The 26,100-nt window shown below is 37.5% G+C and overlaps 1 protein-coding gene across 1 annotated transcript; it reads left to right on the top strand.

The window, feature by feature from the left end:
* The first annotated feature begins 1,693 nt into the window (after window positions 1-1,693).
* LOC140156966 (low-density lipoprotein receptor-related protein 2-like) lies at window positions 1,694-25,308 on the top strand. Its single transcript, XM_072180016.1, has 14 exons — window positions 1,694-1,745; window positions 11,483-11,635; window positions 14,479-14,592; window positions 15,388-15,504; window positions 15,622-15,781; window positions 16,053-16,264; window positions 17,826-18,020; window positions 19,271-19,390; window positions 20,879-21,188; window positions 21,647-21,856; window positions 22,086-22,217; window positions 22,690-22,834; window positions 23,000-23,150; window positions 25,211-25,308. The coding sequence occupies exons 1-14, from the start codon at window positions 1,694-1,696 to the stop codon at window positions 25,306-25,308; spliced, it is 2,169 nt and encodes a 722-aa protein (XP_072036117.1).
* Window positions 25,309-26,100: the final 792 nt, after the last annotated feature.

Raw genomic sequence — 26,100 nt, 5'->3', positions numbered from 1 at the left:
ACGAAAGACCAACACACACATGTGGAGTTTTACAATCTCCCATGACATTTTGCAATCAGCAAACTCAAGCTCTCACATTTTATACTCCAAATCTAATAATAGACCATTCTGACACATGTACTTCCTGGGGGACTTTCCAAAATGATCTACATTTCACAATCCAAGGGATTTTCCCAAGATTAATTATACACATTAACATTTCACATTACATCACTTCCTGGGGGTTTTCCTGATGGTGCAATACACTGAACTGGGGATTTCCAAGTTCCAAACATAGATCTGACTTTGTTTACATTAATTTTGGGGGAATCCCAAAATGACTTTCCACACCAACTCTTGCAAGTGCAAGGGCGTTTCCCATCTCATGACATACTTTCGGCTTGTAAACAAAGCTAAATAATTAAATTAAATTACTCAGGGCACATCACAACTGTCAGTATTATAAATTACAGATTCATGTAAAATCTCGTATGCTGTCTTAAATACACGGCTATTGACTGAACCACTAGCAGGCTATGTTAACACATCTATGACAATGACAAAGGTACCAAAATCTGAATTTTGATGATTTTTACGAACGTTCGGATGACCAAATCACTGAATGGGCCTTTAAGGATGCGAGAATATGGCAAATACATAGTATACAAGAAGGTATAGGCCTAGTAGCAGATATAAATATTGGACTATATGAAATCCATACACCCTTGTGGAAGACATGACCTTAATCTCCCAAATAGGGAGTGTGAATTTCAAGTGGGATTACCTGAATTGGTGAATCCCGATAGGAGTAAGGCGCAAACCCAGGATCATTAACGGACCTTATCTGATGAGGTATCGGCACCTTAATCTGGGTAAGGCACCTTATCTTGAAATAACTCAAATCAAGATCGTTAAATCATGTAAATGGGGTTTAGGAAACCGGGTGCGTTATCCTCGGTTTATTAATCGGCGCGCCTTTATAATCCATGGAACAGGTGGGATGACTTTGCCCACGTTTCGATCCCGGTTTCGATCGGCACACCACTGGAAGCAATCGACGATTAGTCAACATTTTGGTTTAAAAAAATGCGATAAAATGATAATAACGATAGTAATAAAGAAAACATGCAATAAATGAATAAATATAGCGTAGGATACCGCAATGGGTTCATGTGGAGTCCGATACCGAGCCGAGCTAATTCCATATTGACATTGTCTGTATTTTTGACAGGGTTAAGGTGAACGTTCGAACCAGACACTAATCGGGTAACGGACCTTGCACTTTGAGTTCGTTGAAATACAAAATGTTACAACGGTAGCTGCCGTTTCAAATCAAGCTAATCGACTCACTTCAGAAGAAATACCATTTGAGAATGGTATAGACAGATGGCAAATATGTTCCTCAAGCCGGCAAGATGTCAACTGAAACGGATTCGACATGTTCTACACTTGAATAGACACCGCGTGTCATTGATTCAAGCAGTTATTGGTACCGTTTCTGCAAGTTGATTTTTATGTCTTTTAATTTGTCATAAGGCAGCTAACGAAATTACAAATTGATCACGAATTTAAAAAGTAATATTATTCTGACCTGTTGACCTTAATATCTGCATTTGTTTAATAACGTTAAAACTATATATGTAACTGAACACATAGGCATGTTACATGCGTTATATAACATAAAAGTTAACGTGCACGGGAAGAAAAACACATTATGAAGTCATTCATACTATTTGTGATATATCTGGCTGTAACGGAAGTGAAAGGTAAGCATTATTGGAAGCTGTTAAAGTTGAGTGCTTATTTAAAAACGGGAACATGCGTGATTGGAGATTCATTGCTGAAATATGAACATGCTGCATGCAGTGGTCCGAGCAGCAACATGCAAAAATGGCATGAATGGTTTAGCCAGCGGAAGTTAAATGCATTATGGGAAGGATAAAATGGAATTACGTTATTATGTGGAAAAGTAAGAGATCATATACTTTGATCAGCTCGTAATCGGCGGGCCTTATAACATCGCGGATTAATATCAAAATATTTAATTTTGAGAATTGTCTTGTGACATCTCGCCAGAAGCATCACAAATTATTAATCATGTTAATTGAATCCTGTACTTTGTCTACTTTCTTTAACACACAACATATAGGTCAGACAGGTCAATTAATAGCACTCTTATAAACGTGGGTCTACTTTTCGGCGTAGTGGTTAAAGCCTAGCATTTCCCGCCTATCTTAATAAAGAGCTGATCAAACTATAGGTATTTCTAACAGAATTCACGTGTACAAAAATTAAATTTGTTACATAGGGCCTGCACTTTGGCTCGACATTTGAAAGGGGCGTGAATTCATTTTTGGATACGCCCCTATTATAATTAGGTAATACTCGACTCACACACATTCCCTATATGTATATACATGTACCACATGTAGTAAATCTGCCTGCTTTATCTGTATTGTGCCGTTCTTAAGCAAATACGGTAGTTAAACACGATTTCATCAAACATTATAACAATAGCTCTTTCACAGTGTGCAATCATCCCGGGAAATAATTGGGCAATAATAGAGGATGTGCGTGAAATTATTGATTGGCTCCATACAAAGGAATTGAACCGGTGTCCTTCACCGTAATCATGGCGCAATGCAGTGCATTCAATCAAACGTTGTCGTCAACCTATTTGATCGTATAGTGCATTTGTTATGTGTGTGAGACGAGCTGTCGCGGTAGATTGCAATACGCTGGCGAAGTTACGTAATAAATCCGATTAACTACCATAGCAATAGGTGAAAACAATTTTGAACATATCGCGCTGCACTACAAGCAGATTGAACTAATCACCTGTGTATGTCTGCAATCATAGATTGAACACAATACTGGTCTTTTCAAAGATACTAATCTTACAGGTGCAAGTGATCAGCATGATATGGTTCAATGCAGAGGTACCGCGTGAAAGTATCAGTGCAGCGCGGTATATTCAAAAATTGTTTTCACCTATTGCTATGGTAGTTAATCCGATTATTACGTAACTTCGCCAGCGTATAGCTTGTAATGTAATCATGCTTTTGTTGAATGAATTTGAGTACTCCACCATATTTACGGTATGATACGTCATAATCTAGGTGATTATTTGCATTGGATGTCTTGAATACGCTGGCGAGGTTGTGTAATAATCGGATTAATGCTATAACAGTAGGTGAATACAAGTTTTGAATATATCGCGTTGCAAAGCCCCATTCAGTGATCCCAGCGAAAGTGAAAAAAAATCAAATTGTTACTTTTATAAAAAAATTTAATGAAAACAATTGGCAAAAAACCCAAGAAAACGGCAGTATTGACGAAGTTGAAGCCCCATTCAAATACATGTAGCTAATTTATATATACTGTCAGTATATAAATTACAGATTCACGTAAATGCATTATTTTTGTCTTAAATAGGCCTACACGGCTTAGGGCTGAACCACTAGCAGAAGACACCAAGTTGATGTTTTATGACCTTTGACATTCTTTTGTGACGAGTGACATGGTCAGTTCAATTCACGCCGAGTGTCCTTGACAGGTTTAACTCTGCTTCAGTCGTCATGAAAGGATTCAAAAGATAACCTCTGCCCCAACAATCCCAAGCAATTGTCTGAAACTGCTCTTCGGATGATGTATCATAAGAACTCAGTCGTCAAATGATGATAGTCATATAATGACCAAAAGATTATTACTGACTATATCATTGAAGACTGAGTTCCGCAGTCTTGTACAAAATCTGAATTTTGATGATTTTTACGATCGTCCGGATGAAAAAAAAAAAATCACTGAATGGGCCGTTAGTTCCCTCCTCTCCTTACACTGGCAATATGAATCAAAGAAAAATAAAGAAAAAAATAAAGAAAACAAGAAAAAAAAAAGACAAAGAAAAGAAACAATAAAAGAAAAACAAATATGAAAAGTTCGAACAATATTTGGTTTATAAAATTAATGCGACCGTGATGAGGCTCGAACTCACCACCTTCCGATTTAAAGTTCGAAGCGCTAGTGTACCAAATTCTGATGCCTTACCAAGTGAGCTGTGCTCCTGAGATACGAAATAAAAATAAAATAATACACTGTATACCTGCTTGTGTCGGTAATTGATTTACTCAAATTCCATAATGGTACAGTGCAACAGAGCAAAATGCCCAAAATTTAAAAGCTATATAATTTATGACCACTATACACTACACATAAAAATACTAATACAAGGGAATTTCAACGTAAGAATCCAAACAATTAAGTACCAACATGCACAGCATTGTCGTTATATCACATTTGGGTTTTTAACAAAATGTTATCAAACCTCTACTGTGATTGGCAGCTGCACAAGGCATCTCTTTGATAGTTGATAATGGCCATCCATTCAGCAAGTGGCTACTAACTGACCTTGACAGGCTTGAATGAGCACTGTCATCTGCTACAAAACCATCACACTCTAGGACCTGGTCACTCCATAATGCTACAGGGAGCACAGTACTTTGACAATGGAGTGAAAGACTATTATTATTGATTAGGCGCGGATTCTAAAAGTACAACTCCTATGCGTGTATAGCAAAAATCATGTAACTAAAGTACTAAATGCATTATGCAAAATGCGCTCTGACTAATTTATAAAGCATTTCATTAGCTTTAATTTGACATATTGTTTGACATATTTGGAATTATGGTAAATCATTAAATAAAATATTTATTAATTAATCAATTATGTCAATTAATTAAAAATTTAATGCAAATATGCATATTTCTCTGACAGAATTGTAGGATTTGACAAGAGCCATCTTTCTTGTAAGTTTGATTCTTATAACATACCGGTATCGTATTGCGTCCCGTTATAGTTGCAGAAAAAATACGCGTGCATGACACACACACACACACACCCCCACACCCACCCACCCCTAGAGGATCGTACCGTTTTACAATCGTATAACATTCATTGGCGCTAGTAGTAGTAAATTCCAATTTTCTTTGCTTTACCTCACTTGTTCTGCTCAAAATTAAAAGGGACATATCTGACAGTAAAAGCTTACATTTTATGGAAATTATGTTTAACTATTTGCTTAAACAGCACAAAACAGATAAATCAGACAAATTTACTATACATAGGCCTATACATGTATGGTATGCCAAGGACTGTTTAAGAATATAACATTAGATTTATGATATTTACTTCGAGGACTGTTATATATCAAAAATGTGAAAAATATCAAATTTTAATAATTTGTCATAAAATTTGTATTATATCGTGAATTTCAAACAATGAAATTTATTTGATATCAGAAAGACATTCTTCGTATTCAGAATGCAATTCAATATGTCTGATGTGCTCTCATGTCCCACAAAAAATACTATTGAAACGCTCAAAACGCTCATTCCAGATCCCTTAATTTTGTTAATTTTCTTTGTCTTTTTTTTTTCTTTTCTTGTTTTCTTTTTTTTTTTCTTTATTTTTCTTTGATTTATATTGCCAGGGTAAGGAGAGGAGGGAACTAAAGGCCCATTCAGTGATTTTTTGATTTTTTTTTCATCCCGGCGATCGTAAAAATCATCAAAATTCAGATTTTGGATACTAGACTGCGGAACTCAGTCTTCAATGATAGTCAGTAATTTTTATATTTTGGACATTATTATGACTATCATTTGAGGACTGAGTTCTTATGATCCGAGGAGCAGTTTCAGACAATTGCTTGGGATTATTGGGGCAGAGGTTATATTTTGAATTCTTTCATGACCACTGAAGCATAGTCAAACCTGTCAAGGACACTCGGCGTGAATTGAAAGACCATGTCACTCGCCACAAAAGAATGTCAAAGGTCATATAACACCACTTTGGTGTCTTCTGCTATCTAAAGGCCTATGGCTGATTTTGTACCTTTCGTCATTGTCATAGATGTGCTAACATAGCTTGCTAGTGCAGTGGTTCAGCCGAAAACCGTGTGTCTAAGACAAAAAATAATGCATTTACGTGAGTCTGTAATTTATATACCGGTACTGACAGTATATAAATTAGCTACATGTATTTGAATGGGGCTTCAACTTCGTTAATACTGTCGTTTTCCTGTTTTGTTTTTTTGCCATTTGTTTTTCATTAAAAAAATTTATAAACGTAACAATTTGATTTTTTTTTTTTTCACTTTCGCTGGGATCACTGAATGGGACTTTATAGCGGATTATTCAAAACTTGTTTTTACCTACTGCTATATGGTCATTTTCACAGTAAAGGGTGTAACTTTTGATTTTTAGGGTCAAAATTTCAAACCACTTAAATATGTTTCTGTTTACTGTAATCATGCATAGAAGCAACTTAAATCCAGTAAAATAGTGTTTCAAGGCTTAAACCTTTTGATTTCTGATAAAAATTTGACATTTCCATAACATTTTGGTTAAAATCTAAGAAAAATGTATTTTACATAAGCTCAGAAAATTATGACATGAAAGCTGGAATACATGTGAAATCCCATTCCAAAGTAAGTCAACAGATATATGTTAAATTTTATACCATGTTTTGCTATGTTTGTAATTGCAATTTTGAAAATTTTTAACATCAAGGGTCATTTGCAATGGAAATTTCCCAACCTTAAACATATTTTTTAAGTTTTAATTGGGTTCCTAAAATAATTTAAATGTCTAACTTCATGTACAAATACTACTTGATGAAAGGAACCTCCCAGCCAAGTTTCACAGAAATTGGAGTTATTTTTAGAATTGGCAATTCAAGCGATTTGTGTTTCGGAGGCTTCAGTTAACAACACAGGTGATCATAAAAGTAAAATATTTGGCTAACTACTACAAGTTGACATGAAAAATAGGTAAAAAATATCACAATTACTAATTTTCATGCTTTGCTTCTAAGTATTGAATTTCAGTTGTGACAAAAATTAAATTATCACAGCAAGTCATTTTTTTTTGTTTCGGAGGCTTCATGTTAACAATGGTTAAACATTGCAGAAGTAGTTTTTTGAAAACAACACTGTTGGGATCATCTAAGCTGTTATTTTCTTGTGTGTATTGAATCAATGATTCTATGCGGCAGATATTGTAGATTTATAACATGGTAATTTTTTCACCCATTTGTTAAGTATGGTGTTATTTGCATGTGAAGCCTCCGAAACGGGCTTTCTTGGATATCAGTATATTTTTCAAGCATTAACTATAATATTAATTTTTTTTTAAATTTATGACATTCTGCACATATCATGCAACAATTACAATGCAGATATCAATATGGAACATACCAATTTAGATATGCATAGATGATAATTAAGCTTACTGTTGTTTCGGAGGCTTCATTTGTTTCGGAGGCTTCAATTGTTAACGGAAAGTTTGTATTGGGTCCCATTTTCAAACGGTGATATATATCTCCATGATTTAAAAACAAGTGACTTGAGGATCTACTTTGCTACATTTTGATAAATTGATTGGATGAGCTCTTTTATTTATATTTGCCCAAGCTTGCTGAACAGTTTGTTTCGGAGGCTTCAAAAAAGTTAACGGAAAAACGGCTCTTTGAAGTCAAGATTTTATACAAATTTTAAAAGCTTGCAAATCAACTAATTTTTGTTACCCATTTCAAGTTAAGATATCAACTGTTATGAATCAAGAAGAAGTGAAGAAATAACCAAGAATTATGAACCAAAGCTATACCCACAAAGTTTGTTAACAATTGTTAACGGAAAATGAAGCCTCGAAACGACAAATATCGAAGTCCGGTTCTCAAAAATACAGGGCTGTTCACAATTAAATCTAATGTGGCAGTGTTTACTGAACATATGGCCGTACTTTCAGGATAAGAAAAATTATCCATGAACTAACTGAAGAAAACACAGGGTTTTACAAAAATGTTACTGTTTTTTACAGTTTTTCAAAATGGCAATATTAGGTACATTTAAGCCTGCTAAAACTGAACGCAGTAACTCCCGAAGATGATTATGCTACCCAAGGTAGCTGCTAACTAGATGACTTATGTGGCCAAAAATCATGGAATTCTGTGGCTTTATTAGAAAACTACGGATCAAAATGTTAAAAATCCAAAGTTACACCCTTTACCGTGAAAATGACCATATAGTATTAATCCGATTATTACATAACTTTGCCAGCGTATTCAAGACATAGGTTATGTAGGGATAAACTGTACATGGGTATAGAGGCCCTGCATGCTTTTATCGATTGGCTCCAAACAAAGGATTTGAACCGGTGTCCTTCACCGTAATCACGGCGCAGTAGCCTACAGTCCATTCAATCAAATGTTGTCAGTGTGCGAGACGAACGATGTATAAATCTGGAGGTCACATTATCACTTATCAAATTGTAAAAAGTTTGTCCAATGCATATACTGTGTGTATAGACCACTTGACATCACTGTTTATCAACAAAGGCGAGGGACTCATCGGTCGATATGGTCGAACGAGCTGCTACACTGTTCAATGGCTTTCCTGTACTATATGAAATGTGCCGGGCGATTTAAAATGCATGTGCCCTTAGCAGACTACGATGCGTACGCACACTGCAGGGCAAAGAACAATGTAAATTGCCATAATGCGCGCGCATACTGCCGGGCAATGACGTCACATGGCAAGTGGTCTATTGTTCCCGGGTATTGTCAATGCAGTCAAGCAAACAGGTATTATATTTTGAAAAGGCCGCTATAGTATATTCACAGGGGTGTCTTGAATGGCCAATCATATGGGACATAATCAAATTGCAGTGACTGCTTCCTTTGTTACCACATGTCAGTCATCTTGTGATTATTGGACCATGTAAACCTGCAAAAAACGAGCCAAAGTGCAGGCCCTATGACATGTCCTCATTCCCAAATCCAATTACTAAATGCAAATACAATGTACAAAATACTGCCCTGTCATACAAAATATCGAAGTCAATATAAAACATAATTTCAAGCCATTTGACTGAACTTACAAACAGTTTATAAACGATTATTGTTGAACGAGACACTGAATTAGAAATAACATTGCAAAAGGTACGAGAATAAGTTAGCAGGTTGTGATGGTCTAGTGGCTAAGTCGGTGCCTGAAGTGCGTGAGGTTGGAAGTTCGAACCCTACCATAGCGGGTTTTTTTTTTGTTGAAAATATTTATGATATTAGTAAACAACTTTCAGGAAGGGTTTCTCCCGGGGGGTTTCTGATCATTTGAAGCAGAAATAATGAGGTAAAATGAAAGAAATAATTTTTTTTTATCTTGACCGCTTGTGGTGTTCTATTGAAGATAATTAAAGTTACTCTAGACAACGAAACGCTGATTCCAATTATGTGTATGTCTGGGTATGGTGTAAGAACGGTGTAAAAATATTAAAAATATTATTCCAAAATATCAGGTTTGAAATTGTAAATTATGGCTGACGCTATCTTATTTTTTAATATGTAAAACATTGCAAACGTGTTGCATAGAAATATTTTTAATTGATCAAAATACTGACGGGCCTACACCATAGGCCTAACTGAACAAAAAAAAAAAAAAATCGAAATGCTGTAGGATTCGAACCTTCAACCTCTCGCACTTCAAACCACGGCGTCAACCACTAGACCATCACAACCTGCTTGAACATACTCGTATCTTTTGCAATCTTATTTCTCATTCAGGGACTCGATCAACAATAATACTTTTAAAACTGCTTTTAAGTTCAGTCAAATGAGGTGATATTACTTTTTATATTGGCTTCAATATTTTTAAGTCAATGCAGTATTTTACTTGAATAAAGAAATATCACAGGAGTCAACTGGACGATTCTGACGATTATTATTCGATATAATGACAAGGCCGGCTGCTATTTTGCTAGTGACACTTGTCACTAACGGGACACGCACGATTGAGACACGAGCCGTTTTGAGAGTAACTTTCCAACCTACGACTCGATTGTTCCACCAATCATTTTCGCTGAAAATTTAATACAAGCTCAAGTTAGTTAATATCTATCATTACAGAAAAGCATAAGACCGGCGTTTGCTCATAGTTGTAGATATAACCATTTTGGTGATCGTGACATGCAATTTTTCTCATTTTCCCGGCCACTTTGGACATGTTCAAGCTTCTTTATTTTCAAAATTATTCAACTTTTACTCGTTTTTGTTCTTTGCACAAATGTTTGGTATCTTAGCCGTGATCATGGTGCAAAAAAAAAAAAAAAACGACCCTTGTCTCCCATTTCTGGAGCTATTTCGCTAAAACATGTTTGCCGGCCAAATTTTCAACATTTAGTTACGTAACCCGTGTTCACCAACCCGTAAAAATTTTCTATCGAACAAAAGAGGTCACGAAGTTGCCGTCGTACTGATTGCGCGGACTTGGATGTCGACCTTTTCCCATGATACATCACGATTACATCGCAAACCGCTGGCGGCGCCCTTATTGTAAATAGCGAGAATTATAGCTGACTTTGTATCCCAACTAATGTTGTTTGCGACTCGCCATTGCATTGCCCTGATGAATTCTCACTCACCTGAATCAGTCCTATAAAGTCTTTTTCACTGTCTGATGCCTTAGTTCATTAAAGCCATATTATAACATTTGCTGAGGAAGACGCCCTCACTGAATTTCTAAAATTCCTTTTTTACACGATTAAATTGTACTTTATTAAACCAATATACCCTGCAAAAATTAAGACTCTAGGTGCTGTAGTTTTGTCAAAATCCGAGATTTTGAATAAAATGCCGGAATCCACGCTTTATTATTACAATGGAATTATTAGTCGAACGCATACACGATGTTCATAACACACAGTACGTACGGCGTGCGGGACGGTGATATACACAACAAAGGGTCGTACCACAACATGACCGAAGGAGTGGTACGTATTGGCGACATGTGCGCTGGTAGTAAATTCCAATTTTCTTTGCTTTGCCGTAGTTGTTCGGCTCCAAATTAAAAGGGGATATATCTGACAGTAAAAGCTAACATTTTATGGCAAAGAAATGCTAATCTATTTTGTTTGAAAATGTTATAATATGGCTTTAAGTGACGTCTCGCTCTATTGCTGTCGCGTAATTATTTAAAAAAAACATTCAAATAGATCCATCGCGGACAAAAAAATTTGTAACAACATAGAAACATAATCTTATCACAAGACTGCCCTACTCCAACCCTAAACCCTAACCCTAAACTCCGTAAACGAGGACTGGACTAGTCCAGCAAGTTGCACCCTATTCGGTAATTGTACCAAACATAAACACAGACACACTCTCAACAAACGCACCACACAGGCCACATTGAAACGCATCCCAGGAATTCGCCCGCATTGGCCCCAATTATTTTTCGCCAGTACGGTACGTGTTGGAGGCGATCGCAATTTCTTTAAAAAGTTATTATTTACTACTTTTAACTATTGTTATTATGTCTTGTAGCTCCCTCACAGTTTCCCCAGATTAGGTGCTAGTCCCCTTTCGCGATAAAAATACATTTCTAAATCAGGTAGACCCCACTCAACTTATCATCTTATCATATTATAATGTCAAAGATTCATACTTTTTCAGGATTCGAAGATTGTGGTTCTAGTGGCGTTCCCAATCTCATCCTCTTTAAATGTGACAACGGTAATTGCATACAAATGTCATGGACGTGCGACGGCGAAGATGACTGTGGGGATGGGAGTGATGAAAGAGATTCAGACTGCATTAAACGAGCAGGTGGGTATTAAACATACAAACAAACAAACAAACAACCCCCTCCCTTCACTCATATAAGCTAATATACAAACAAACAAGCACGTGTCTCACACATAGATGCAATCATACAAGGGTCCAGTTATATCTGTATAATTTATTTCGTAATGTATCTATTTGAATGAGACCAACGCTTTGCTGATGAGGACGCCCCTCAATATTTTTCAAAATTCTGTTTTTTACACGATTGTTGTGTACATTAGTAAACTAAAATACCCTGCAAAAATCAAGACTTCAGGTGCTGTAGTTTTGTCGAAATTAGAGATTTTGAATAAACCACAGGACCCGTCGTTTTATTATTACGATGGCAATATTAGTCGAACTCGTACATAATGTGCATAACACAGGCCACACCGACATTGCCTGGCTAATAATTACTTGGTACACCAGAGATACTAAAATCAATACCCGGGATCGATACACGTGAATGTGTATGCACGATTTTGACATTTAGACGAAAATCTTTGAATACCGGGGTAGAAAATGATGAATATCTCCCGTAAATGATTTCGTCTAAAGAAGCCCGATGTGGTTCCTTGCACTTGAATGTGTTGAACAGATATGATAGTCGTTAGCTTGCGTCTTGAGAAAGAAGCTTGCGTCTTGAACTCAAAAACTGACAATAATTCTGATTTTATATGTGCCGAATTATATAGCGCAGTGTATAGGCCAATCGTGGGTAGTCTAAAAGCATATGACCTATGGCGTACCATGCTCGACGCACACAGAGCGAGGTCAGTCACCGGGCAATTGTCAGTAGCCTTAGTCAGATGTCCTTCGGCCCATTATGCGTCTCAAAACTATTAAACAGGTCGGAACAAAATGGCCATGCGTGGCGGTGGATTCAACCTACCATGGCGATTTCTGCCATGAAGATATCGGGGCGATGACACTGTGCAGGCGTGCGGGCAGTCGTGACATGTCAAAAAAGCCGACACGACTCGCATTCGAATGAGTGGCTCGCATTGGCGACATATGCACTGGTATTGAATGGCGATTTTCTTCGTATTGCCTCGTCTGTTTGGGCCCAAATTAAAAGAGGACATATCTAATAATAATAATAATAATAATAATAATAATAATAATAATAATAATAATAATAATAATAATAATAATAATAATAATAATGGATGGTTCTTTTAAGGAACTCAGAGCGCGCAAAACATGAAAAAGACAAACAAACAAAGAAGCAATTAATTCTGTGAATTTGGAAAAGCTTGACGGAAGAGATGGGTTTTAAGCTGACGTTTAAATTGAAAAAGTGTGGGGATGCTTCGAAGGCTGTTTGGAAGCGAGATCCAAACAGTTGGAGCAACAGAATGAAATGTGCGTTCACCAGCTGATTTGAGGATAATCCAAGAAGTTTTGAGTAACTTTTCAGAGGATGGTCGAAGGGAGCGGGAAGTTTGATAAGTGCAAAGCGTAGATGACAGGTATGGTGGTAAAGTGCCATCAAAGTGACGGAAAGCCAGAACAGCAAGTTTAAATTGGATGCGCAAATCGACGGGCAGCCAGTGAAGCTCGATGACGATTGGTGTAATATGCTCATAGTTTTTACTTTCTTTTTTTGACAATAAGACGGACCGCACAATTTTAAATTCGATGGAGACGGTTGAGTTGATCAGCAGTGATACCTGCCAAGATGGAATTGCAGAAATCGAGCCGCGAAAGAATTATTGAATTAACCAGACATGATGTGATAGTGAAAAGTAACATTTTATACCAAAAACAAAATAAGATTCTATTTCTTATGGAAATATTATGATATGGCTTTAAAGAGGTGATTTTCTTATGTATAAGTTTATTCTTATAAAATTTATTTAAATTTTTAAACAGTAAACTTCGCAACTTTAGATTAGAATGGTAAGCAAATTATTGCACCATGTAACAGGTGTGACCCCAATTGAAATATTTGTTGCGATATCCCAAGTTCATGGCCACTTTATGCTCATGCACCATTGTGCATAAACTTGATCAGCACATGGTGGTCTGATGTGACCATTTATTAATTTTTCTAACATTACTTTATATTCTAGACCAGAACGATACCAACAGCTATCACATATATTTTTAGCTATTTGAAACATAACTTTTCATTTCTTTATCAACTCATCCTTTTCTGCTTTTTTGTGGTAATATTTATTATATTAACTGTATTTGTGTTGAAATTGAGGGCGCTATTTACATATATTTTTAATTTAATGTAGCCAAAGAATATAAGTTAGTCCTTAAATTTCATTATAAAAAGGTTTTGGAAAATGTCCTTACAATTTGTTACTACTTTTCTGGTGTTTTAATGCCACTATACCAGTGTCTACACCTTGTAAAGATGAAAACACGATTTACGATAAATAGCGCCATCAGTGTTCACTTTATCTTGTGAATGACGTATTTTTACATGCCATCAAATAAACGTGAGCAATACAACAATAAAACAAGTTACAGCTCCTAATTACTCCTCTGAGCACAAGGATTAAAGAAATGTAGGCTACAGTTTGTGCTATCACCGCTCTATTATGATATGTCATTCTAAATCTCCTTTTCAGATAAAATGTCATGCTTTTAGTTTTGTAGGGTAAAAGCGCTCAAATTACTGCGTTTTTTGCCCCTTTGTGACCTTTCGTAACCTCTAGGGGTCACCAGGGGTCAAATCTAGTACTTCATAATATATGGAAACCCTCTTGCTTTTTATCACAAAGCTCACAATGGCCCCCAGATTGTCAGCTCTACTATCAAGGCAAATTCCAAGGAATTAATTTCATGCCATGTTACAAATTTAGCAATTATTGTTCTTTTCTTATCTATAGTTCCAACTTGTTCGAGTTCAGATTGGCAGTGCGATGATGGGTCATGTATCCCCCGTAGATGGCGTTGTGATGGAGACCAAGACTGTCCGGACAAATCGGACGAAGCTACTTGCCGTGAGTGTTTGTATATAATAGAGATGTTGCGATTCCCAAACGCCGTGATCGTAAGCTCGTCTATCTATTCAAAATCACTCCTGTGACGGAACGAGGTCGCTTATTTTAGCCAATGTTGAAGATTTTGCACGTACGAAATGAACGCGTGGACAACGCATAGAATGCATAAAGACAGTCAAGATTATTGAACAAAAATGCAGTCGGGGTTTAAAAATCTGATTTGTAAAGATTAGTACATGTACATTTCAAATAAACTTAATTCCTATAAAAGAAACAACGTCCTATAATCAAGACCGAATTAAAAAGACTGTTTTGCGTATGACGCCCTATCTACTAGACCGAAAATGCGCAGGTCAACAACCAATCACATTGCAATCACGTCAGACGCAAACTAGTCGTTTTAATTCGGTCTTCAATTATAAGTGCACAGTCACGTTAAAGTAGTCATAAGACCCGGATATAATTATAGCCCTAGATCGCTAGATATATTGTTTGTCGCCCTCCTGTGGCTAGATATCATCCGCACTGGCATCGGTTTCTGTCCCAGCCGGCTTGTGCTCCATCGTGATGAATTGATGGGGTGTGGATTCAGGTGTGGGGTTGTTCGGTAGGTTTTAGAATAGTGTTTGTGGAAGTTCTCGTTGCAGTTTGAATGAGGAGAGACCGAGAATATACACTCTAGCATACAAACCTCCTATGTTGGTATATATTGATGAGAGCTGATGAGTGTTGTGTATGAGAGTGGGGTTGGTATGTCAATAACTTCAAGCTGTTGGGCTTCTTTAATTGTTACAGCGGAATCAACCTGTCCAGTAGAATCCTTTACGTGTAGTGCTGGAATTTGTATTCCTTACGCATGGGTTTGCGATGCGACACCTGACTGTCCGGAAGGCAACGATGAACAGAATTGCAGTAAGATATTGCATTTGATAAATTACGTTACGTTCATTAATTACTGTGTATGTCTCGATGGTGGTGTTCTTGCTTTTATCCTCCCTAAACCATGTTTGTTTTTATGTTATTCACCAGAATCTTCAACATGTACTGTTGACGAATTTATGTGTTCTGATGGGAAGTGCATCTCTCACATATGGGTATGTGACGGAGATGGTGATTGTGTTTCCGCCGAAGACGAAGAAGGTTGTCCAGAAAGAACCTGCAGTGACAGTGAATTTCAGTGTAGTAATGGGTAAGCATGTTGTACAGTCCAAAAAGGTAAGAGATGGCTTCAAAGCCCTGGCAGAATAATAAATTCAGAGAATTAATTATGTTCTTATAACTTGTGATTGCGCAAGAAAGACGAGCGGCCACAAGACTGCACCCGATTCCCGATTCAGGTTGGACGATTCTCGTACTTTTACACCTCATCTTTCTTGCGTAATCATAAATTAAGTACATGTTCTGTGACTAATAAAAAACAGGTCCTACTCGTCGTACTAGTAATTATCACTTCTATACAGGGATTGCATTCCAAAGGATTGGCGTTGTGATGGCGACATAGAGTGCTTGGACGAATCGGATGAGGTCAACTGTCAAACCAATAGCCCATCATCAGCCCCTGCGTGTGCTCGTGTGCAGGACTTTCGCTGTAATAACGGACTTTGTATACACGGATTATGGGCATGTGATGGTGATCTTGACTGTGAAGACGGCGAAGACGAACTTGGTTGCAGTATGTGTTTAGCATGATTCATGTAGTTACCTATACAACAGCGGCGTATTTATCAATTGAGATATTTACGATTTGCCAATGCGAATTAAGCGTAATTTATCCTTGATCGCTTTGGCAGAAAAGCGAATAGCACAAATGTCCGATAATTGCGATTATACTGGCCTTTATACGCTTTCAGCTACGCCCTAATTCCCTTGGAATCATATCACGGCGATGCGGTTTCAAAAGAAACATATGTGCAAATTTAAATGCTACATAGTCCGAAGGTTTTGCAGTGTTTTCTGCTGAGACACACGTCCGCAGTAATTTTCTGTGGAACGCTTCGGTTGTTGTTTGTTTCCGCTCAATTGATCAGCTTTGTTTAGGGCATTGTTTACCTAATTGACGTCTTTCGCGGCTAAAGACGTCTTCCGCTGCCTCAGACACTTCAGCGGGGAAATTAACCACTGTGTCTGTCACAACGTCAAAACGCCCACGGACTGTAATGGGCCTTGAAGCCAAAATATTTAGCGGGCATTTTGTGACGTCTTTGCGATCTTCAATAGTCTGCTGCGACTTTTCATTCTCTCCACCACTTCACTCAAGTTATCAGGCTTTGCTTGCTTTTTGGACGTCTTCTGCAACGGGAAACGCTGCGGAAATGTATGTAGTCGCTGTTGAAGACGCTAGGGGGAAATTAGCCGCTGCGTCTGTCGAAATACTTTGACTTTTAAATTCACAATGTAGTCTGATATTTTTGCGAGCGTCTTTCCGTTGCGTCACACGTCGCGTTTTATTTCTGCGCAGCGATTTTGGGTTGTCTGCCGCGACCTGTTCTTTCCGCAAATCGTAAACTACGATATATCTGAAGTGTGCCATTGTACCCCATCCTCCCCCATCCGTTACGAATGGCGTCATACAATACTGATAAAAACGTTGCCACTGTATAGGGCATGATGATGTGTGCTAGGGTATTTTACGTTAGGCTAGCCCCCGATGTTAATGTGTTAATAATTAACTGTGGCATTGCCATGTAACATTTGATAACCAACTGTCTCAAATTCCATTTCCTAGTATTAGAACTATATACATATGATTGAACAAGATTATCTTAGGTAATCGTATACCCACGTGGGTAATATACTGCTTGCTGGTATGTGACAATCTGTTTATGTGGTCACCTCAGTGACATATAATAGAAGCCTCAGGGGGAGCTCAAGTTGTGAAGTGAAAATGTAAACTTTGCTTCAGGCACAGGTACCGTAATGTTATTGGTAAATGGTCTTCTTATCCTATTCAGATATATATTATACATTTCCTCATGTCAAAACAAAAGTTATTTACTGAACTGGCAGTTTCAACCATCTTGGGCGATGGCCATCTTCAGAGTGATGTTTTTCTACACCAAGAGAGGGCAGTAAATAACTTTTGACTGTCAGGTCAGTAAATAATGTTTGGTTTTGATAAGATGAAGTGTATATTATGAGTTTCTACAAACCTAATGAACCTCTTCAACATATTCAAGAACAGATATATTATATTTGACAATCTCCCTCAATCTCTGATCAACTTTATTTTTCAGTTACAACTACAACAGAAATCACAGTTACAGTTCCAAGCGCGTACCACATAGAATGTGACCCTACCATGGGTTGTGAATGTATCCCACCACACTTCTTTCAATGTAAGACTGGGAAATGTATATCAACAAAACTTGTTTGCGATGAGAGAAATGACTGTGGCGATTGGGAGGATGAACCTGGAGGAATCGAATGTCGTAAGTCTAGATTGCGCTTTATCATACATATAATTGTTGATCTCCAGAGGCGGCAGAAATATGAATCGGGTAGCGAACTTACTTGGTACGGTACTTGAGTGAAATCATGTAGAATATTTCACAAAGGTGTTTTGATGTCTGGAGGTTAGGAGAGTGGAAGGCTGAGGTTCTGCAGACTGGTTTTCTCGGAGTTGTAGGTGTCTTAGGAGGATGTTATTTTCTTCGGCAGGGAGGGGGCGAGGTCATGATGAATATGTTGGTGACCAGAGTAAATTTTTTATAACCCCTATCGCGGGCTATGGTCCAAAAAGAGATGGTGCACGGCGATGTTGACCCTGGAAGTCAAAAGTTGGATTGACAAAAGTAACCGCTGGTGGCGCATCGTATTTTGAATCAGGAAAATTATTGATTGTAGTGTACTGTTTACGAAAGTTAAGCTTGGGATATATAGTTTTGCTATTATTTGGGTTTTTTTTTACTCCAATAAAGTATTTTGGGTATTTTGGTTGTTATACAGGGTGTACCACCTAGGTTTCATTATCATTGAGGTATAGGACTTTTTATTTTTTCGGAGGAGAGCAGGTAGGGCAACTACTTGATAATATTTCTACATGTTCATACTACATACTCTGAAAATTTTAGAAAATTCGCACGAGTCCGTTTTTTTAAATCACACTTTTGTTCCTAAAATGGGGGTTATAGCGCCCTCAACGGGCACTCTCTCCATAGGGCTACATGTAAAGACCAGTTATAGACAAATGGCCCTAAAATAAAACGTACTCATGCGAATGTCCTCAAATTTTGCACATGATGTAGATTTAACATCTGGAATGTAATGCAAGTGATGCCGTTGCTGCTCTTCTAAATTCATTTTTAAAATGTCCGCCCCAGACCAAGGTGTGTCCTATAAAAGGCAGGTTCCAACGAATGTGGTGATATTAAGGTTGGTCTTTACCTTGAAGTGTTTGGCCCTCATAACCGCCAAATTGTTTGTCTAAAGTATATAAAAGTATACATATTTAGAATGAAAAAGACTTGAAAAATCCATGCTCAGTTTTGGAGAATATAAAAAGACCCCATTATTTTTACACAAATTGGAAGCCATATCTTTCAGTGAAAAGATGTGGCTTTCACATATGCAAACACTGAATAATGGTTGAGAACAAATAAATTATCACTCCAATTGTTGGAGCCGGTTTTGTATGACAAACCCAATATAACTCAACGTACTTATTTGGTTGATTTATCAGATCAATGTAGCAAAGGTGGTCTAAATGGAGGATGCCAACATACATGTATAGAATTACCATACGGGTACCAATGCGCATGTCAAGATGGCTTTCAATCAGCAGGGCCTAATAACTGCAAAGGTTTGTATTTTCATGACCATCGCCAATATCATATTCCTATTTATTTGTTCTCGTCTGTCGCATCACCTTTTCTTTTTATCATAGCGTAATGCAATAATTGACCTGGATTAGGTTCTCCTAGCCGAGAAAATGTGCAAAAGTTGACAAGTAATTCAACAACTCTTCCTATACCTTTGTACAGGAGCCAAGCGTTGTTAATCCGTGATGAATCCACACTTCCAGTACACAGTAGCGTATACGCGGACGCAAGGTTACGCGTACGCGTTACGTGAGCGCGTAAAATTCGTAATGCTTGGAACTTATGCGTAAACACTTTCTTAATATGTTATTAAAGTAAGCTAAACATTACCGCTTTATTCTTTAGTTTTATTGCTAATGTCAACAGAGAAATCATCGATACATCATGAAACATGATTGAATCCCTAATTTAACATGCTCTGCATGCTAGCCATAGGCTTCAACATAAAAAAATCAAAATTTTCAGGTATTTTCTCAAAATATCAAAAGCTATCTTAAGAACCACTGAACCAATAGTAGGCTTGTTTGCTCCTTTTAATACATTTTCCATGCTGATTCCAAATATGGTCATGAAAGTTCACATATCTGAAATTTTTGACTTTTTAATTTTTTTTAAAAACTTGTCGTCTGCAGTCGACACCCGCGTGAAGAGAGTTAATAAGCTAACTTGCCGATCATCAACTTAGTCTCAAACCATGCATAGTTGGTGATCAACGTCGATTCTATACGTCAAAATTACGTCGAATTCAATTCGTTTTCATTTCAACAAAATGTCTACCTCGTTTCAACCTTTGTCGATATCAATATGAACATGCGGCCGGACGCACATCGGTGTTGAAAGAACGTTTATTGGACGTTGACGGAAACCTACAAATCAGACCGTCATTTAAATTGTTGAAATTATGACGTCGTTTCAACGTTGATATGTCAACACTGTGGCAACTGTATACAGGGTTCAACCAAAGTTGCAAATGAACGGAATGATGGTATGAAAGAGTAAATAGATGCATTTGTAGGATTGTAGATAAATAATTCAAACAATTTGGCTTGACAAATCCATTAAATGAGTTCTCACGACTTGCGCTTTCGCCATCGGTGCTGATGGCTTGATCACAAGTGACTTGGTCCACTGCTTTTCCCGTGAAACGATCCACTGCTCAAAACAAAAACATCATCACTTCCGGGAAATGTCAATAAGCTGTTTCGCGGGAAAAGCAGTGGGCGAAGTCACTTGTGATCAAACCATCAGCCCCGATGGCGAAACGATAGAAGTCGTGAGTACTCCCGGGATACTCTTTTAATGGATTTGTCAAGCAAAATGTTTGTGAATTAGTATGAAAGAGTATTTGAATAACTTTCTTTTAATAATAGAAGTAGCCTTTAAGAAACTATAGTATTAGTAGTCTATCATGGTGTGGTGGCTGTGTAAGTCATTATAAAAACCATGTACCCTTTTTCTTCTTATAATAGACATTGATGAATGCCACGAGAACCCGCCACCTTGCAGCAATGGACAAATATGTACTAACACAGACGGAAGTTATCATTGCGCATGTCCATCTGGTTACGTCTCCGATACAGATACTGCGTCCTGCATAGTTATAAACCCATCACATCCAGTATTAGCATTTGCTTTCCGAGAAAGCATTAATTTTTTTGACACAGAGACGGATGAGTTACAAGAAGTTGTCGGTGGATTACGTGGTGCTGTGGGTATTGATTACGATAGCGAAGGAAATACCTTGTTTTGGACAGATGTCTCAAGCGGAAAGATTTCAAGGTATATCTGTTTTGTATTTAGAGTATTTCAAAGTTGCATCTTCACTGATCCTCTCCACTGTCGAGTCGCTTCCCGGGTTGTATCGTAATCACGCCCTCACGACAGCACGGTTTTATGGCTCTGACCACATCTTGATCTGTGCTCTGACCAACCACATGGCAACCAACGGCCGAACAAAGGTTATTGAGATCGCTGTCCATCATCTCGCAAACCAGTCGCCGGTTCGAATCCCGCTTCAGCAAAATATTTCAAATTTAAATGATGTATATTCACAACAGAGGACTCATTAGTAATATTGAAACAAAAAGGTACCGTAACTATTAAAAAAGTTTTTCCAAAAGCACAATACACTAAATTATTGACGTGTCCGTGGCGTTCACAATGTACGTATTGTGTAAATTTGCAGTGATGGCTTACATTTTGCAATAATCTGACGCTTTTCTGATTTCTAAATACAGATTGGATATAAAAACGTTAGCCCAGGAGACTTTAATAACAGAGGTCGCATCAGACGGCGTGAGCTATGATTGGATCAATCAAAACATATATTGGACCGATTTCGCTACGAATACTGTGGAAGTTGCTAAAGCTGACGGCAGCTATAGGACGGTTTTGTATGACACTGATTTGGATGATCCAAGAGGCATCGTGGTCGATCCGCGTGAAGGGTGAGTTACTGATGCCTAAAAGAGTATGCATCGTTTTCACTGCTTTTACATCCAAATTGATAGTAATAACTCATTTCAAATAAATTTTCTTGATTTGCTGCCATTGTTTTAACTGCTCTTCTTTATTTTAGTAGTTTTTAAACGGCCAATCGGCACTAAATCTCATTTTCTTATAATATATCCCTGGAATATATAATTTGCACATTCCATGATTATTCCAAACATTTAGATTCTTGTATTTTACCGACTGGGGTTTGGTACCGAAAATAGAAAAGGCGGGAATGGATGGGAACAATCGTCGTGTTATTGTTGACAGAAATCTCAGGTGGCCCAATGATGTAACTATTGACTACGATGCAAGGTAATAGTACGGAAAAGATAATTACGAACAAAACCAGATTTGAGATCTGCTCAGTCGTACTGTGGGTATCAGTGGCGTAGCGTCATAGGGGCACGGGGGTGGCACGTGCCCCCAATCGAGCTGAAATCATGGTCGGTGCCCCCCAATGTGATGACCCACGCTACGCCACTGGTGGGTATGGTGGTAGTGGTAATGATGGTGATGTTGGTGATGGTTTTGGTGGTGTTGGTGGTGGTTGTGGTGGTGGTGACGATGGACAAAATGATAATAAAGGTGAGGATCGGTGTTGATACTGGTTTGACATTACAGGTAATGGCGTTGATTAAAGAATGATAAGGATGACGACAGCGCCGTCGATGAGGATGATGTAGTGTATCGTTGATGACGTTGATGGCGGTGATTATGATGATGAAATACTACGAACGCTAATCACCTCTTTCCTTCATTTATATTCTAATCATTTCAAATCAAGACGATTGTACTGGTTAAACGCTGGTGGCGCGCTGGTAAATAAAATAGAAAGCAGTGACATGGATGGATCAGACAGACGGGCCATAGTTCAGCATGGACCTTATCAACAGGCTCTGCAGCACCCGTTTTCAATCGCCGTCTTTCAGGTGAACCAGTCTTGTATCGTAAAAATTTAAAAATGAGACCAAATACACAAATAAATAATAATAAGACAAAAGACAAACGAACACACAACCAATAATAACGATAAATAACTATAAAAATATATCAATTCCTCTTTTACAATTTGGTAATGTATATTTCCTATTCAGGACACTATTTATTGGACAGATTGGAGACAATATACGCTTCAGTCAGTTAATAAATTTTCTGGTGCAAATCTTCAAACAGTTAATTCACTACAGACAGCGGATGGATTGGCGATGGGTTTGACGGTACTGCACCCTGAAGCAAAATACACAGGTAATTTTATCCATTACGATACAGGGGCCTTAAAGAATTATGTAATATTTTACCGCCTTATCGACCAAATCAATGGTAATAACTCATTTAGGCAAACAGAGCAAGTATATAGACGGACGCCCTCATTCGTGAACATACAAATAACATGCGCAGTTGTAGACGACGAAGGATGCAGTCTCGTACCGCGTATAGTGAGACTGGACAACTAAATGTCTCAGGCGAAAGACATTTTCGTCTGCAAAAGATTATGCAAATCATTGATTCATCTAGGCCAAGTTGTGATGTAAAATTGTTAAATTATTTAAGGCAGAGGATAAGTATTTTGTTTCTGTAAATGTTTTTGTTTAATTATTAAAACCAGGTTCTTTGATTGTCATACTTCCTTCTCTCTTCATGTCCCGGACTTCTACTAAACTTAGTTGAGTCCTGTGAAAGTCAATGTATGTGTGTTTTGGTTTTTTTTGAGTGGGAAAAAATATGTTTCAGGCTGGATTATTTAGCAAGATATAATCAATCACTGCATCTCCAAAATGCACTTGATCTTAATGAGTACTTACCACAGTTTCAAGATAACTTCATTAATTTGGCAACAAACATCAAAAGCAGAAAATAACATAAACGAGGCCTTCTGAACTGCCAGGGAGCACTGAAAAGCACAGGCAACTTATATGAGCAACTTATATAAATGCAACATTCTACATTTCAAAACCGACAGCTTTTTAAATAATGTTCCTTCAGAAAGGTTTCTTTAATATCACTCACACGTGAGTACGACTGTAATGACCGTTGCGAGACCGGAGACAGTGAAACTCGGATATAATGCACTAATGGCGAATACTCAAGTTACAGAGAAAAGTAACTATTTTGCTGTCTTCCCAGCAAACACAAAACGTTTTTGACATGATTCGCAAAAGGTTATAAAAGGTTGTCAGAAAACGTTTAAATGTCGGGTTATATAAAGGGTATATTAAGAGTATAAAACGTTTTCATAACCTTAAAAAACATTTTTGATAATCTACTGCTCAGCAAACAAAAATGTTTTGCAGAAAACGTTTAAATGTCGGGTTAAAAGGGTATAAAATCGTTTTAATAACATTCCAAAAACATTCTTGAAAACTTGATACAAAACATTCTAAACAGAATGTTATTTTGGGAGTTGAAAAAATATTTTGCGAAAAATGTTTGCCCAAAATATTTGCAGTAACGTTTTAAAAACGTTTTCATGACCTTTATATAACCCGACATTTAAATGTTATTAAAACGTTTTGAAAAAAACATTTTAAGAACATTTCTGTGTTTGCTGAGTGCAAATATTTTAACATAATGTTATTTAAGTGTTGACAAAATATTTTGCAAAAATGTTTGCAAAAATAGTTTACAATAACATTTTTGAAAACATTTAAAAATATTGTTGTAGTGTGTTTTCATACAAAACGTTTTAAAACGTTTTCATGACCTTTATATAACCCGACATTTTAATGTTATTAAAACGTTTTATGTAAACCAAAAGCCAAAATATAACTTATTAAAAACGTTTTTAAAACGTTTTTGTGTTTGCTGGGTTATTTGTCTTTGAAAGGTCGTAGTTTCTGTCCAGTCCAAGAAAATACAACTTGTTCACACATTTGTCTTGCATCACCCGATATCGAACATTACAAATGCGCATGCCCCGGTAGTTCGTTTCTCAGCGATGACAATCGGACATGCGTGTGTTTAAATGGATTGGAAGCGGATGTAGATACACCATATTATTGCCCGGAAGACGAACCAACATCAATACCGACATCGCCGACGGTAACGATCGAAGTAACATCAATAGTGTGTCCAAATGAAGATGATGTGCAATGTCGGGATCAGAGCGGACGTGAAATTTGTGTATCGAGGGTAAGTTACATCACGAACACTTAGCTACACTTAATCCCCTTTGGCCCCGTGTAAAATGCCCTGCCCGCTGAAGAGGAGGCACCACACGTGTAGTATTTTAAAGTATCGGTGTAATATGTAGGCTATACCTTTTTTCAATATCATCACCTTGATTATTCGTTAATCAATTCAATTAGATGAACAGGTGATTAATATTAACAACTCTTTCCCCATTTCTGACGAAATCATCAGGAATACCAGTGTGACGGGATACGCCTATGCCAAGATGGGATAGACGAAGATGGCTGTCCTACATGTTCTCCTGATACGTTGGCATGTGGAACAAAGTGCATTCAACAACAGCAAGTGAACGTTTCATTTCCTTTGTCATGAAATTATGATGGTCACTCGGATCTACAACATGCTCATCTATCAGGACACAATTCTTTAACCCCAATACATATACACATTCATTGAATGACCTTTGAAAATTTGGGTACAAAAACTCATACTCTGCAACTTGAGGTCAAAATTTGCACTATGATTGTTTAATTGAGTTTTATATATTGAACTATGCCATTGGGATGAGGCCATTGTGGTCCATAGTGGGCGGTGTAAATATAAATAGTTGCTATAATGAAAGACAAAGATAAAGAGAATTTATCGCGTCTGACGTCATCTGTCAATCAAACTCGAGCACGGTTTGTTTACAAGTGTCGTGATGATGACTTGCTGAACGCGGATTTATAACCGGGCGCCTTATTGTTAATTTTGCACCTTTCGACATGCAAACCATCTCATAAGTTAGGTCTTTATAGTAGGAAACTTTCTTAACCGAAGGCACCATGTCCACAATGCCTAGAAAAGCTGCTTTTTGCCTTGTAAAAGTACGTAATTTTTCGCCATTTGCTGCTATTCCTTTTCTCCGATCATCACCAGATAGATCGGTCTTCCTTTTACGCGCTGATTAACCTGTGTAAACCAATCAAGGATCGTAATTGACAGTGACATCAGACGCGATAAATTATTTTTATCTCTGTCTTTAATTATAGGAAAGATATGGGTAGTCATCAGGAATAGTTTTGTC

The sequence above is a fragment of the Amphiura filiformis genome, chromosome 1 (genome assembly GCF_039555335.1).
Source record: "Amphiura filiformis chromosome 1, Afil_fr2py, whole genome shotgun sequence".
Classification (NCBI taxonomy): domain Eukaryota; kingdom Metazoa; phylum Echinodermata; class Ophiuroidea; order Amphilepidida; family Amphiuridae; genus Amphiura; species Amphiura filiformis.
This window is presented reverse-complemented; position numbering and strand designations above follow the sequence as displayed.

Excerpts from the sequence above, each read along its gene's own strand:
- LOC140156966 (XM_072180016.1), top strand. The coding sequence starts at position 1,694 with ATGAAGTCATTCATACTATTTGTGATATATCTGGCTGTAACGGAAGTG. Across the intron at positions 15,505-15,621 it reads CAACGATGAACAGAATTGCA|AATCTTCAACATGTACTGTT; the intron begins GTAAGATATTGC and ends GTTATTCACCAG. Across the intron at positions 23,151-25,210 it reads CCCTGAAGCAAAATACACAG|ATGAACAGGTGATTAATATT; the intron begins GTAATTTTATCC and ends CAATTCAATTAG.